At 36.1% G+C, this 17,093-nt stretch overlaps 2 protein-coding genes across 2 annotated transcripts in view; one reads left to right on the forward strand and one right to left on the reverse strand.

Annotated features, from left to right (window-relative positions):
- LOC145731918 (trissin receptor-like) overlaps positions 1–17,093 on the reverse strand; it is a 394,457-nt gene that overhangs the window by 171,573 nt on the left and 205,791 nt on the right. The window lies entirely within an intron of this gene.
- On the forward strand, positions 6,657–12,819 carry LOC145729455 (uncharacterized). The gene is made up of 3 exons (XM_081980231.1): positions 6,657–6,831; positions 11,722–11,802; positions 11,866–12,819. The coding sequence occupies exons 1-3, from the start codon at positions 6,765–6,767 to the stop codon at positions 12,480–12,482; spliced, it is 765 nt and encodes a 254-aa protein (XP_081836357.1). The 5' UTR covers positions 6,657–6,764; the 3' UTR covers positions 12,483–12,819.

The following is a 17,093-nucleotide window of genomic DNA, read 5'->3' on the forward strand; positions in this document are numbered from 1 at the left end:
TTTGACTTTGATGTGTTCACACACAACTTGTTAACACAAAGCCATTGAAACAGTTTCTGTAAGTCATTATTCATCCTTTGTTGCATAAATGCTAGATCTTTACCAGTCACATACAGCATGGTATCATCTGCGAACAGTTCCACCCTACAAATACGAACAACCTTGACAATGTCATTCACGTATAAGAGAAACAACAGTGGACCCAAAACGGTTCCCTGTGGCACTCCATACCCTACATTTATTTCATCAGACAAACAATTCCGAAATTTGACTTTTTGTCTCCTGTTCTGCAAATACGAAGTAAACCATCCCAAAACTGCACCACCAAAGCCCATGTTACTCAGTTTACGCAACAACAATCCTCTGTCCACGGTCTCAAACGCTCTCTTAAAATCCAAGAACACTGCCAAAACGAAATTACCTTTATCCAACTCTCTTTTAAAAATGTCACACATATTGACAACAACAGTTTCACATGAGTGGCGTTCTCGAAAGCCCGACTGATTTTTTGCTATAATATTATTTCTATCACAGTGCTCTTGTATTTGCTTTTTAACAGCCAACTCCAAAACCTTTTCATAAGTTTCGACAGTGTTTATAGGCCTGAACTCACCGCAGAGAACAGTGCCCGCAACCTTAGGAACGGGAAAAACCGTTGACACCTTCCACTCATCGGGAAAAACACCATTTATCAGAGATGTATTCACAACATTTCCAGAGATTCCACTAGTCCCCCCCCCAACGTCCTTCAAATCATTCAAGATACGTTTCAGATCTGTCATGGACAAAGATTTAAACCGATCAAATTTCTCAGCCACACAAGGAGCTGCCACCGGAAGCTCCCCCATCAAAGCAGAGTCAGGAATGTTACTAATGATAACATCAATGCTGTCAAGAAAGTAATTGTTAAAGCTTTGGGCAATTGACAAATGGTCAGATATAATTTGTCCCTCAAAATTAATTGTTTCAGGTGCTGAAGTTTGTTTCCCAGGCAACAATAACTTAAGTTTTTTCCACATTTCCCGTGGATTATTTTTATTGTTATCAATAACTTGCTTATAATATTGTTCTTTTTCCAGTTTAATCTCTAATCTAATATAACCGTTTTAGATAAAAGTTGTAGAGCACTGTTTGTTCCAGCAGCCTGTTTTTTGTTTCAATATTGTAGGCTGACTTAAATAATATTGACTATTAGACGCAAAATGGCCTCTAATATTTCGAAAATTGGAGGTAAAACAAATTGTAAAAGTATAGCTTATTGTATCACAGGACCCTTATTAGTATAACATTCTAAATTCCAAAGCAATGCCACTGTCTACTGTTATGGGATTCTGGAGTAAATTTGCTTTGATACAGGCCAGTGGACTATTTGTTACAATTTACAACTAAGAACCAATTTTACAAACAAAATAGATGAATTGCTACGTAAATGTTAGGATACGTGCTGAGATGGGAGTAAATAATCTTAAATATGCAAGAGTTTTGTCACGTTAAGGAGTTGGTGTGGAAGAAGCGAAGAAGTGAGACGACAGTATACACAATTACATAACCCAATTTATTGTATCAATTAATTCTCCATTTACATTGGTCCTTTTCTTGTTAATATCATGGAAAGAACGACTCTTGGAGGCAGGTGCCCTTCGGGGTTATCTAAAGGAGTCTTTTAAGTATGGGATCAAGTACGCTCCGCCTTTCAGCTACACAACTTGATCGCCACACGCTAAAGGGGGGGTGAACCTTTTTAAGATGAACTGCCTAAATTAAACGCTCCACTTTTCAGTTACACATTTTAGTGTATCACCCTAAAGAAGATTACAGAGCACGGAATAACCTTTTAGATGGGTACCTCTGCAAATAAGGCACCGCATCTCAGCTAAACGTATTTGTTTCGGTACCCACTAAGGTAAGTTAGTTGATTGTATAACCAGTGTTTTGCAATGTTCAGCGTAGCAGATTTTATATACTTACCTAACCTAGATTTAGTTGAAACTTGCTAGTTGGGTTTACTGACTCACCGCACAAAAAAGTGGTCTTACTCTAAAAGAAAAATCAGTTATACATTTACCTCCTTATACAAACCTGTGAGACAAATTTAAGGGCGCGTGTACCCACCTATAGTAGAAAGTTGAGACTTTATTTCTACAATGTCTTATGCTAATTAACCAATTTTTGTTACTTTGTTGACTAAATAAGACACAGTTTTACATATTTAATATTTATTCATTTATTACATTAACTTAGTTATTGATGTAATAAATACCACTGCAAAATGCTGTTACCAATGCACCCCAATATGTAGGTAACATATTGGGGTGCATTCTGACAGTAAATAAATAAAAATAAAGAAATCAATCTAAGTGTAATACCTACGATTACCTTAGATTTAAGGTCTTGTAGTCTTATTCAACAAGGCCTATTATTAAAGTTGACAATGTCCTTAAAATCCTCCATGAGAGTTGGCTGGTCTGTTAAATAGAGTTTGCTGCTTCCAGATAACTTGATAGATCTAGTGATTCCTGATACAAAACATCACATAAACTTTAATAAGGCACATAATTGACATAGTACACTATCACTGACTTTCTGTTCTATCATGAACCATTCCGGAATAAGTTCAACAGAATGCTTATGGATGTGCATTCTACATTGAGTTGGTGGGTCTCTACACCCATAACACATATCCACCTCACAAGTGATTATAATCAATATCATAGGAAAGATCTTATCATGAGTGGATTGAGACAAAGAGACGGACTGTCGCTTCTACTCTTTAACGTGGCCTAGATAGGGCTATTATGGTGACGGAGATCACCACGGAAGTATTTACTAATCAGAGGTTCCAGATGATCCTGGCCTTCGCGGACGATATTGACGCGGTCTGAAAAAGTACTGTCGGAAATAGGAAAGGATAGATTCTTGAAATTAGAAGAGGAATAAGAACATCAACGAGGAAAAAACGAGGTATATGAACATTACTCGAAAACCAACCAGGGACAGAAACGGTCAGAATATAACGATACACACTTATAACTTTGAATGCTCCAGACAGTTTAAATATCTTGGAGCCAAGATACGCAAAGAGAACGACAGCAACGAATAGAGTAAAGCACGAATACACAGTGGCAGTAGGTGTTTCTTTCCTTCCTTCCTTCTTGAATCCCCTATCTAACTAGGGAAATATGGCTTCTGCTCCCTTTATGGGGCAATTTGCCAGGGGTTTTCTTTCTGCCTAAGATTTGTCTGACTCTAGGCCATCCCCAGGCAGGCCTCTTGGTGCTTCGGTATACAAATCAATTGGTTGTATTGTGTGGTTTCTGAGCTTTGCTTCCTCCTTGATATGGGTGGTGCGTACGGTGCTGATTGTTAGAAATACAACACAACAAAGAAGGACAACACAACTATTGGCTGAGAGTAAAATGGGTCCAAGAACCTCATCTCCAAACTATATGAAAGGCATTTAAGATCATTTGTCTACAATCATTCTATCTTAATCCCTACATCTCTATAACAATTAAATCAGTTTTTCGACTACTGACTTTGAAAGTACCTCATGTACGCTTCCATTTCAAAGCAGAAAGTGGTTATTTGCCGCACGTGTACAGAAAGTGAATCATTTTCTGTCCTAAAGCGCTTTCGCTTTCTACTAACAATCTACCCACCAACTTTTTCGGCGTTTTCATAACAACGCTTGGCATACCTGTTTGAAATAAAGCCATTCCGTCAAAGTGATTTATCGGTGACAATGAGTTCGAGCTACGAAAATGATGTGAATTGTCCTTCTACTCCACCCCACAGGAGTCGTCGAAAAAATATCGTCTATATTTCGAGCCGAAAGTACTTTTGCCGCTTTTACATGATTGCAGCTTGAGGCGAAGCCGAAAAATTTTCATGCGCAAGCGGCAAATAACTACTTTCCGCTCTTAATATAGAATATACTATTAAGTACAAATATATGTGTTTTTTTTATTAAAACTATTAGTTTACTATTATTATTTTGCGCTATTATTATCATTCTTATTCTACATCAAATGGATATTTCATAAAAATTATGTATTTATTAAGTCGGTTGATTAACATGTTTGTTAGGCTCTTAATCAGACTAGGAAAACCCATGGGGGATGATACACCCCCACTCTGCAGGTCTCTATAAAGGTCAAAGACTCCATCATAGTTGATAGAGCATTGGAAAAATATGTGATTCAAGTCTTCGATTGCTCCGCATTCACAAAATGTGGAATCTGTCACCGCAATTCTAAATTGATGTTCCTTAGTCAGGCAATGTCCTGTTCGCATTCTTATAATGGTAAACCAAGGCACTCGGTTTAAGGCGTAATTCTTTCCCACATAATGTATGCCTATTATTTTGAAGTCACTTTGCATCTCATTCCTTTTTCTATCCATCAATTCTTGCCTTGTGTAAGGCAAGATATGTCTTATGTCCAGGTCTAGTTGCAAAGGAACATTGAGGTTTCTCCCTAATTTTACAAATTGATCCACATTTTCATTCCTGTTTATTTTGGAATGGCTTGGTATCCAAGCCAAAGAAATCTCAAATCCTGCATCTCTTGCTTCAATTAAAAGTATTTTTGTTTTTAAAGTGATATGATCATTTTCGGGTTTATGGTATTGTCATCCACTTTTTGTATGACACTCTTGGAGTCGGTGAGAATTAAGGCCTTCTTGATATTCTTTTATGAGATATGTATTTGGACCAGTATGGCAACACCACCGTATCCATCCACCCAATCATTCCTAATAATATTGTATCCCTTAATGTAAATGTTTTTATTATTTTTGTTTCATTCAGTGCTATTATTTGTGGGTTGTATTCCCCAATGAGAGAAAGTAGTGCATGTTTACTACTTACTAGCCTCCGAATATTCCATTGCAAAATTTCTTGTCAAAAAAAGTCTTTGTGCTTAGTAATTTTTGAATTTTTGTCTCATGATTTCCTGATTTCTTTTGAGAACATCTATACATTATTTACTATTTAGTTAGAATTCGCTATCAGATCCCATTTGGTCATCCTGTATTTCCTGGCTGTTTATAATAATTGTCATTCATGTTTTGACAATAAGCTGAATTGTGTTATTAGGCATTTCCTTAAAATATTTCGTTATTACCTCTTTTGTAGAGAACATTCTGTTTTGTTGTCGATGATCTGCACTAGTTGGCAAAGTCTGTTGGGGTTTAGGGTGTATATGTTGTTTGTCTTGTTGTATTAATGGGTTCTACTTGAGTTCTTGGGTTTTTCATCTCTTTATATGGTGGGCTTCTCCCACGGGGGTTTAGAAGTGCTTCATTATGCTTACTTTTATTATAAGGCTGTGCATCTTGGGTGTTTCGTTTCTTAGCATGATTTCGAACTACTTGATCATATGTTCTTTTAAATCCCGGCTGCTGCTCTACTACCTCCCTTCTTTGCATTATAGCTATTCTATTAGTTTCCTGAAGGGGACGGTGTTCTCTTGGGTTATACTGGTCTTCTAAGTCTCTTTCATTGGTGTATTGCATAGGGCACTTATCGTTGGCTTCTTGGTTGGTTATGTTTTCAAATACCATTAGTTTTTTAATTTGGGTTTGCCTTTTATATCCTGGGCATTGTTTTCATGTCGAAGTGTGTCCTTATGCATACGCTGGCCACTCCCGGGGCACTTTGGTGATCTATGCTATGCTAGACATAGCTTTCCTTCATGCAATCCAAAACGATGTGAAGAGTTTCAAAACTGAGGGTGTACCAGGCAGTAATCAAAGCGGCCATCTGATATGTCTGTAAAACTTGGACCCATACAAAACGCATCGAGCTTTTACTAAAGCGGTTTGAAAGGAATATCCTGATAAGAATATTTGATCCCGTCAAAGATTCAAACACGGGCCAATATTGCATGACGAATGCAAAAGTCCATCAAGACCAAAAGCCAGATGTAGTCTTCTTCTTGTTCTTTATTTCTAATATGGGTGTCCATTTAGGACGTTGATGTCCAGCACTCTTTCCAGCGTTTTGGAGGTCTGCCTTGGGTTCGTTTTCCGACAGGATTGTTTGTTTTTTGCAAGTCTGTTGTCTTCTATTCTGTTTTCGTGTTTCGTTTCTCTGTTTTACCCACCTTCCTAACACAACAGCATGTGTTCATATACAGAACGCCATGCGATGCTTTGGTTCAATATGAACAATCAATATGAGTTTAAAATGACTTTGCGTCGCTCTAGCGGTGTCAATATGAACGCAACCTTACATTTAAAAAACAAAAAAAATTCTAATTTTTGATTTTTCAAAAACCCTCTCTATCTGCGGAAACAAAACCAAAACGTCATGTTTGCCAACGGCAACGCTCGTTTGATGAGAATTAAGACCGGCTTTGCGAAAACCGCCTGGCCATAACTTAAATAATAACCGAAGTATCCTGCAATCCCAACCAAAAATGGACCCGCTGTACATTTCTGTACACTATTGACGAAACAAAATCATTTTTGGCTCTGTCAGAGGATCGCTTAATTTAGATAGTTACATTATCCATTTAGTACATCATTATCTCTGTGTGAAATGACACATTATTTCTCTTATATCTATAATAGATCATATAAATTATAATCTAACCTTTGAGTAAAGTGAAAATAAGCTCACGTTTAGATGTTGTTATCAGCAACAGATAATCAGCGTCGCATTATAGAAACTAATATTATTTCTCTGGCAAGTTGCTATCAGATATGTTATACATTCTTGTGTGTGGTTCATATAGTTACATTGTGCAGTGTGTTTTTTAAGAATGCAGCAGTTTGCACTCTATAGGACCACACTGTTTTTAGTTTTATTATACAAAAACAATTGCAAAGGTAAAGTGAACAATAGCTTTTTTTTAATTAGTATTTAATGCTGCTGCTTCAATTATGTATAACTTAGAAATAAACATTAGCTCGTTGATATCGTATTTTTTCTGCAGGATTGGTAATCAAGTGCAGAATTTTCATAACATGTATTAACTTGAAATTGAAAACATTTCAAACTTGTATAGTTACTGTTAGTTAATTTTTACTATAATACAGGATGTCATAATTTTGTGTTAAGTATGGGGAATCTCGAACACGGTAAAAGATACATAGTTGGTTGGTACACATATACATGGCAAAATTGCGCAAATTGGATTTTAATAAAATGCAGTCTGAAACTCTCAAAAATTCCTATTACTTCCGGAGAAAACCGAAATAAATCGAAATTGTGGAAATTAGTTTTTAATTTTTTTGTTGTTAAGTTATTTGATGAGATAACTTAAAATAAATGATACCTCACCATTGCCTCTTTTCCTCCTTTACAAAGTAGCAATATCATATTTGCGGTTTTCGGTTACCATCAACAACTGACATTTTTCTTCTGAGCGCCATATTAGATTTTTTCATTTTCGATTAGAGCTTTTTTTCTGCTTACAGTGATGTATCATATGACGTTCTTCAGTCCTGCAATTTAATACAAAAAAAAATGTTTTTTTTGTTGATGAAAGTAATTTACAGTAATTCCCACTTTGTCCTTTCAATTTTCTCCCTGAAAAACATGACAACATCACATTTGAAGTCCGACGTTTCTGTTTTTGATAACCATCGTCAACTTTAATTATGACCTCGCAAAAATAAATTTATTTGGACTACCTAGTTTTAACCATTAATAGATAAAAAAAACTTGGCCATAATGTCAAAAGCCAACAAATTACCTTCGATCTTTTACCTTTAGAATTATGTCTTTTCACCTTTCATGACTATTTTCATTTTAACGTCAGTGACAAAAATTAACAAGCTTTTCAAAAATGTATTCCAATTACAAATATGTTGATATGATTCTAATTTGAGAGAATGCATGAGAGAACAGGTTTGGTTATTCTAGTTAGAGAGAGGTCGCGCCCGTGCTGTGTTAACTCCCCAAATAGAGCAAAATATTATAGAAACTCTAGAATATGCTCCAATTAGAAGCACCAGAAGATTGTACAAGAATTGGGATTATCTCACAGAACTGTTCATAGATAGAGAAGGGTATTATCTATATCACTATACTAAAGTACAAACGTTGCTCCCAGAAGATTTTCAACGTCGTATCGACTTTTGCAATTGGCTTCTAGGAAGATCGGCTGAAAACAATATTTGTGTATCAAAACTTTTGTGGATGGACGTGTGTGTGGAGACGAGGTCATCTTTTCCAACATATTTAACCAACACAACTACGGGCTAGAAAATCTGCACGTTTTTCATCAACATCATCATAAGCAAAGATTCAGGGTCTACGTATGGGTAGGAATTTTGGGAAATTGTAATTTAGGTTCAGTTTATATCCTTTACTGCTTAAATGGACAACATTTTCTGGAGTTTATCAACATAACTAATGTCCGTATTTATAAACGATGCTTCGATCATGCTTTGACTTGATTCATACTCAAGAACAGTTATTTGTTTTATAAATCTAATTCAACCTCTAAAGACGTACTTCGGTCGTGCTTAGATCGAGACTTGCCCAAGATAGACTCAAAAAATCATTCTTCAAGATCATTTATAATTTCCGAAGAGATTAACAATGAAAGTTACTTAAATTTGTACAGAAGGTAGGTACGCTAGTCTGCGGCCTTCAAGTACCCGTCGATTTTTTGTAAAATATCCAAATAGAAAATGCATTGTACAATGCGTAGGCGCTAATACTAATCCCATCCAAAATTGCTCCCTACTTACGACTTCCGGATCCAGAACGCTATACCGGACACAGTTTTCGCCGCTCTTCTGCAACATTTTTAGCTGATTCAGGGGAAAAAATTACAAATATCAAACGACTTGGAGAATGGAAATCCACATCGGTGGCAGAAACTTACATAAAAGAATAGGAAAATCAGAAAAAAACATTATGCAACAAAATCCTGACTTTGAAGCTTGCTGAAGAACAACTAAGAGCCTTAGCAGCTCCAGTGAAAATAGCAAGTATGGATAAGGGCTTAGGTTGTATGGATCCCCATGATAAACAGTTATCACATCAGTTAACTTCGGCTATAAATTTACAAAATGCGAATAATTATTCATTTGTTATTAATATTAGTAATAAGTAGATTAGACGTAATTGTTAAGTTCCCTATCATTAAAAAGTTCTCTCTCAATTTCAATTTATTAATTATTTTCAATTACTGTTGTTTCCAAATGGATTGGATGGAATGGGGTAGATAATTGGTCACCAAGGAGTTCAGATATGACGATTAGTCTACCAAACACCTGTTCAAAATGTTGAAGATCCAATGAACAGAATTTGAAATTCTACTACCACAGTTACACCTCAAATGCTAAGTCGTGTAGGAGAAAACGATATTCACGTAGAACACATCTGTATATGAAACGACAAAAACAACATTTTCTTTAACTTGTTAATGTTATTTATATTACAACCTAATATGTTGTATTCCCTAATAGTAAAAGGCTATGCTTGTAATGTGGCACTTGCTTAACCTTCAATAAACGCAAACTATTCTAACCTTCCTATGTTTCATGTCTTACTCTTTTCAAGCAGGAGTTATCATACCTTTTCACTTCATTAACGATGTTGCCCATTTTACAAAAATCTTATTTGATAATACCTAGTTAGAGGTCATATTATTCTATTTTTAATATTTTTGTGGATTTTAGAGTGTGGTTTCCCACAACGCGCGGCGTACTGAAGAGAAATTTTTGATGCACCCTGTATATACAGGGTGTCCCACGACGAAAGACATCGATTGATATTGGAAAAAGTATAAATAGGAGAGTTTTGAAAAATTTTCAGGATACTGATGTGGGCATGCCCAATCTAACTAAAATATTTTCAAGATGGTTGCATTTCCGTTTATACCGGAAGTCGATCACAACTTTCTTATTTTAAATAGGACACCCTATATATTATTACATATTTGGATTCCTCACAAAATTCTGACCAACTTTTGTGTACAATACCCTATGCCTATCTCTAGCCGGTTTTGAAATATATGATGTTTTACGCTCAACATATTTTTGTACTCTGTCAAAACCGTATTTCATTTTGCAATGAAACTTTGGGTTATTGTAAATAAAGGATCGTTTTATTAAACTGAGGGTGCGTAATGACTCATTTGTATACAGGGTCGTCAAAAAAAAATCATAAACTTGCCACTAAAAAAAATGAAAAATTTCAAGTTTTTTAAATAGAAACCCACATTTTTTATGACGAAATCATTTTGAGCATTAAAAATTACTATACGTTTCAATTTTCTTGCCTATACCTAAATCCAACCCGTTTCGTTTTATTTGAGAATAAACATTTTTTATTATTAAAACTCCAGATTTCTTGAAAATTTCTCTCTCTAATTACGTGTGGGTTTATGTCACACCAGTATTTTGAATTATGTCTATTGAACATTCCATTTTTAGTGAATTTGGCCTCGTCGCTCTAAATAATATTATTCAAAAACAATTCTTCTCCATAGTGACTAGTCAGCAAAAACTCACTAAAAACCACTCTCTTCGGAAAGTCAACCTCTTTTAAGTGTTGCACTAATTTAAATGAAAAAAGGTGAAATTTATATTTCTTCAGGATCCTCTGAATTGAACTTTTGGATATGCCTGATTCTACGGAAACTTGTCTTATTGAGGAAGTTGGATTTGCAACAAAATAGCCCAAAATTGCAATTTTTACATTTGTATTATTAAGGATTGGTTTTGTTTTAATAGCTTTTCTCTTCACAGATCCCGTATTCTTAAAATTTTCAATTATTTGCTTGACAGCTTTTGGTGATGGCTTTGCTTTTTCTGGATAACGAGCGGCAAATACCTCACATGTTCTACTATCACATTCTCCGTAAATAATAGTAATCTTGGTTGGAATAACGTAACCGCGACGGCGTATTTGCAGTTGTCAAAACACTCAAAACTAGTGTTATTAACTAGCCCTGCAGGTCTCCAATATCACCGTGTGTCAAAAACAGAACCAACCAGAATACCAGATAATTCCAACCGTGCAGCATAATAAAAAAATGTTTATTCTCAAATAAAACGAAATGGGTTGGATTTAGTATAGGCAAGTAAATTGAAACGTATAGTAATTTTTAATGCTCAAAATGATTACGTCATAAAAAATGTGGGTTTCTATTTAAAATACTTGACATTTTTCATTTTTTTTTAGTGGCAGGTTTATGATTTTTTTTTGACGACCCTGTATACAAATGGGTCATTACGCACCCTCAGTTTAATAAAACGATCCTTTATTTACAATAACCCACAGTTTCATTGCAAAATGAAATACGGTTTTGACAGAGTACAAAAATATGTTGAGTGTTGCAACTGTCACTTTTTTGAAAAAACATCAAATATTTCGAAAACGGCTAGAGATAGGCATAGGGTATTGTACACAAAAGTTGGACAGAATTTTTGTGAGGAATCCAAATATGTAATAATATAAAGGGTGTTCTATTTAAAATAAGAAAGTTGTGATCGACTTCCGGTATAAACGGAAATGCAACCATCTTGAAAATATTTTAGTTAGATTGGGCATGACCACATCAGTATCCTGCCAAATTTTCAAAACTCTCCTATTTATACTTTTTCCAATATCAATCGATGTCTTTCGTCGTGGGACACCCTGTATACCATACTAGAAATGTAAATGCCTATTACGTACAGAACACTGATCAAATATGACTTTTTTATTAATAAAAATTGTTATACCAGAGACATAATTTCGACATATTTAATTTTTAGGGGTTATCTATGATTATGGAAACGATGAATGCCCTTGTGACCAGTCTGATTCGAGCTGTCTTGTGCTGACTTATTTAGATGGTAGGTTTAGCCTTAATTTGCTAAGGTAAAGTAGACAAAATTTAACTAATAAACATTGTGCAGGTGAGGAGTTAAAACGCATAGAAAAATGCGCGGATATATGGCAAGCAGAGGACATTTGCCACGATTACAAATCCAAACTTGCAAATATAGTTTCCTGTAAAGTAGAACAACAAAGTTTTAAGGATTCACCAAACATCATTGATGTAGAAACAATAACTGTGAGAAACATCGATGTAGTTAAACGGGATATTGCAAATATGTGGTATCTTCAAATGGACTCAATCGATGTAACGGATATACCCATTACAACTGACGAACCAAGTGAAGATCCAACAAGTGACCCACCTACAACTGAAGATGAACCAACTACAACTGATACTGATTCAAGTAGTGCGGATATTTCGACCATAACTACTTCTGTAATTTCAACTACTACATCACCTGCATCAACAAGTTCAGCTGATGTAAGCACTACCACTGGAAGTGCTACAAGCAACGGTGAGCCTGATCAACCATCTTCTACGTCATCCAGTACAACGGAAGGATCAGTGACCAGAACTCCTAGACCTTTTCCAAATAATGCAAATAAAGTAAATTTAACAATATTGCATTCTCTGTTTTGCGTTGGTGCTGTTTTATGCTTAAACTTGTCAAGCGTTTATTTGAATGTCTATTGATTGTTTGTTCCATGGTGGAAGGGATAAAAAATATATCAACTGTTACAGTACAACTTTATTAAACATTGAAATATTTATATGTATAATGAAGAAATAAGAAATTGTTTGTTTCCGACTGCTATATTATGTATACATGTATTTTTCTTATAGATTTGATTATAAGTACCTATACTGACAATAATTAGAAGCTGATGTCGGTTTTTGAGAGTAGTATAGTTTTTTTATTTCGTGTCATGCAGTTTCCACTAAACACATTTGGAGACGTTGTCCCAAAAACATATTTTTGAAGTTTTATTTACGTACATACAGGTTTATCCAAATAAAAAATGTAAATAGATTTTTAATTTTTTTTTCATCAAAATAAAAGAAAATGTTGAAACTGGATGCCTACGTGTCTTTGATGTGTGTTCTCTTCACCACAAACCTCCGCTGTGATGGACCATAATTCTGAAAATTTGGTAGTATACCTTACTGATCAGTGATCTGTATCTAAACTTTATGGTGGTATAGTTTATCTGAGTCAAAAACGATCACAGTTCCTGCATTAAAATAAAAGAAAAACATTATGCTACAAAAAAATCGATCAGTCCGAGTCCGAACGGTAATGCATCTGAAGATGATCCCAACGATTCTATTTCCTTCCAGCGATAGTGTAATGATAGTTAATATTCACAAAGATGAAGGTTGCGACACAATTAGCGTGCGAGTAATATAGATTACATGCATGTGGAATACTATGCTTTTTCTACGATTCGCTATGGTAAGTATTCGTAACAAAAGAAAATAACACACCAAAATAAAATATCATCTGCTGTCAACATAACAATGGCCGTTATCTGGTATTGTTTGGTTTGGTACTAGACAAATTGACAGCTATTGCAAAAATCAAAGTAAATTGACAAACAATGTAATAGAAAGGAAAAATTACGATTTAGGAATAATGCTATGAGTTCTACGTCGCCACAGGAAAGTAAATATTTTGAATTTGACAAATAACGAAGTATCTATTATACTGTTACACGTAACTCCATTATACTTTGATTTTTGCTTTGTTAATGTGATGATGTTTTGTAAATAAACTTTTTGTTATGACACATAATATGGGACCTACACGTGACTTAAAATGACAGTTCAAAACGAGTGCATTTGTTGGATAAATCGATATTTCTTGAGTCACAGGATGTTAATTGGGGAACGGCCAAAAACGTCTCGAGATATTGGCTTATAAGCAACACTTCCTTATGTTAAAAACAAACCCAAAAAAAATTATTGATCAATTGGGGACTTTTTGAAAATTTTACTTTTTTGCGCGCGCTTTTTTCCACCCTGTATAGTGAGTGTCGGTGCATTTATGTTAGAGTTTTTCCCATCAACCAAGAGCCAATAAATTAAGCTCAATGGTAGTCCAAACCGCATCAAAATCTGTCGTTTCGTTTAGAAATGGTGAGGATTTAAAAATGACCCAAAAAAATTACTGTCCCGGTTGAGGTGGCGCACAGTTTATGTAAAAATCCACATTATGGTGAGAAGAACTGTTTGGGGAGCACATCTCAGGTTGGATAAGGCCGGATTTAAAAGGAGTGCACACAGTGCAAGGGACTCACTGCCTACTGACAGTGCACACCTCGCCGATCTCCCAACCGACGAAATCATCAGGAAGTCTAGTTTCGGAAAACAATTTCGAACGGAACTGAGCACCAAGAGAGATTGGACCAGAGAATCCATTCAAACATTGGGAAAAAATACCATAAGATGGTAAACGGACGGATCTATAACTCTCGAGGGGACTGGAGCAGGAGTCTACGGACCTCGCACCAAATACTGCAAACCCATGGGCCAGTTCCCTAGCATTTTTCAAGCGGAAATTCACGCCATAGAAAGGTGAATTCAGTTTAACCTCGACAGGAAATACCGGAACAAGGAAATTGCAATCCTTTCCGATAGCCAAGCAGCCATCAAAGCGTTGAGCTCATCTAACATCAACGCGATGATGGTTCTGGAGTGCCTAGAAAAGCTCAATGATCTAGGAAGGAATAACAAGGTAACCTTCCTCTGGGTTCCGGGGCACGTCGGAGTAGAGGATAACGAACAAGCAGATACTCTTGCACAAAAAGGAGCATCAGCGCCACTGATCGGGCCAGAACCTTTCTGCGGCCTTGGGAAAGCATATGTCCCGGAAGTACTTAATAAAGCTAAAGAAGAACTGAGAGCAACGCACTGATAAAGACTTCCAGGACTGAGGCAGGCCAAAGATCTCCTCGGCAATTTTAACCGAGCAAGATCGAAGACACTGATTAACCTCAGCAAAATTAGTCTCAAGGCATTAACGGGGTTTCTAACGGGTCATTGTCGACTCAGAGAACACCTAATGAAGCTAGGCCCAGAAGAAGACAATACCTGCAGGTTTTGCGGAGAAGAACCAGAAACACCCCACCACATCTTGCTAGAGTGTTATGCTGTACCCCACAGAAGATTAAACACACTGGGATTACACCAGCTGGCTGTGGAAGAAATACCTCGAATAGACCCACTCAAGATCCTGAAATTCCTAAAGCAACTAAATCTTGAGGGTCTTCTATGAACAAGGAAACCTTGAGATAGCAGAAGAAGATGTGGTACAATAGATCTAATCAGGTCGCAGTACATCTGTCACCATCCACACCTACCATTACCATGTAAAAATAAACAGAGTGTACAAAAAAATCCAAAATGTAGACTTTTCAAAAATTCTCTGTGTTTGCAAGGCTCCAGGGAAAGACCGCATTGCTGCAGAAATGCTAGAAGAAAAAGGAGCAACACTGAAAAAAGCAATCCTCATCCTGCTCTGCTCAATAAGTGTCTGAAGAAAGGCCGTATTTCAGAGGCATGGAAAAACGCCGAGGTTAAAATCATATTTAAAAAAGGAGACTGTAGCAACATCGATCGAATTTCAGGCCCATCAGCATCCTATCTAGCTTGTACAAATTACTTACCAAAATCCTGACCAGACGCTTCTTCTTCTTTTTCTTCCGTTAGGACTGGTGTTTGATCAGACGCCTGAGTAAAAAATCAGACTTCTATCAACCCATACAACAAGCGGGATTCAGAAAAGGCTATAGCACCACCGACCATATGCAGACTGTGCGGACACTGATGGGGAAATGTAGGGAATACAATGTTCCTCTATAATAATATAATATGGAAATAGTGGATGAATACGTATACCTAGGGCATAAAATAAAGTTAGGGAGTAAAAACCAAACGATAGAGGTTGAAAGAAGGGTGCGTCTCGCCGGAGCGGGGTATAGTAACTCTTATATCCTAAAAAATCCTATAACTCCAGTTACTCTAAAGCGGAAGGTGTTCAGGACCTGCATTCTACCTTTCATGACATATGGCGTTGAGATCATGACCTTCACACAAATAAGTGCCAATCACCTGAAAGTGTGCCACAGAGCCATCGAACGTTCATTGCTGGGAATTAACCTTAGGGATAGAAGAAGGAGCGATCAAATTAGGAGATGGACGGGCGTCTCAGACGTCATAGAATCAGTAGCAAGGAATAAATGGATATGGGCTGGACATGTGGCGATGAACGACTGCAAGTGGACCAGTCAATCCTCGTGAGGAACGACACCCAGAGACACGCGGGGACGACCTGGATCCAAACAGTCTAATAGCGTTTACGACGTATTGCACTGAAGTTGCACTAGCCTGTACTAGAAAACTGTGTCGTGTTCGACTTATTAAGTGCAATAAGAATCGTTTTCTGTACTTAATGTTTGTACTGCACTAGGTTCAATCAGTTTTGCACTGCGGAAGTTTTGAGGATTGTGGCGGTTTGGTGCAAGTTTTGTTAAAACATTGATGGTAATATTATTTGTTAAAATTAAATATAAATTAATTTTCAAAACATAATTGAAACCTTTCTTTGGCAAGCAAATAGAGGAGATTTTATTATGGTAAGACACATACAATAATATATATTCCATTACTGTCTGAAGAAAATATTAGATGAATTTGCAGTCATTAAAAAAAATGTATACTAGTTGAAGGTTTTTTGGAATCATCCTCTTCATTCGTAGATGTTTTAGTCGAAAAAGCTATAAGACTCCACAGGAGACAATTGAAAAAGACCTACGTTTAGAAGTGAACGAGGATGGGAAGGGAAACCTTATACAATTCGTCAGATATTTGTTTTTTTTTTTTGTAAAAATTTAGAACCTCCGTTTGATTTTTTTCAACCACAATTGGCTTAGGGATTGCTGAAAGATCAAGTTTTAGGATTCATGGATGAGAAAATGTTCAGCTCATACAAGTAATTTCAAAATTTGTTATAATTTAATTAGTTCTTAAATTACAAGAAGATTCTTAAAGAAACAACAAGTTTTCATTTACTGGATTTAGGTACTAAATTTAAATTCAGGATATAGGTACTGTACTCTAAGCACAATCGTATTCTGTTTTGAATATCTGAGCAACATAAACTCGTGGGACCACTAAACAATTCTCCAAGAACAAAGATCACATTTATCCTTTCTACCATTATATAAATTATAATTTGCCAACAAAGAAGCTGCAAAATGTATCAGTAGAGAACAGAAAATGACCACTAGAAAACTATTTTGGCAG

Source organism: Ips typographus, linkage group LG1 (assembly GCF_016097725.1).
Source record: "Ips typographus isolate SLU linkage group LG1, UJ_Ityp_2.0, whole genome shotgun sequence".
In the NCBI taxonomy this organism is placed as follows: Eukaryota; Metazoa; Arthropoda; class Insecta; order Coleoptera; family Curculionidae; genus Ips; species Ips typographus.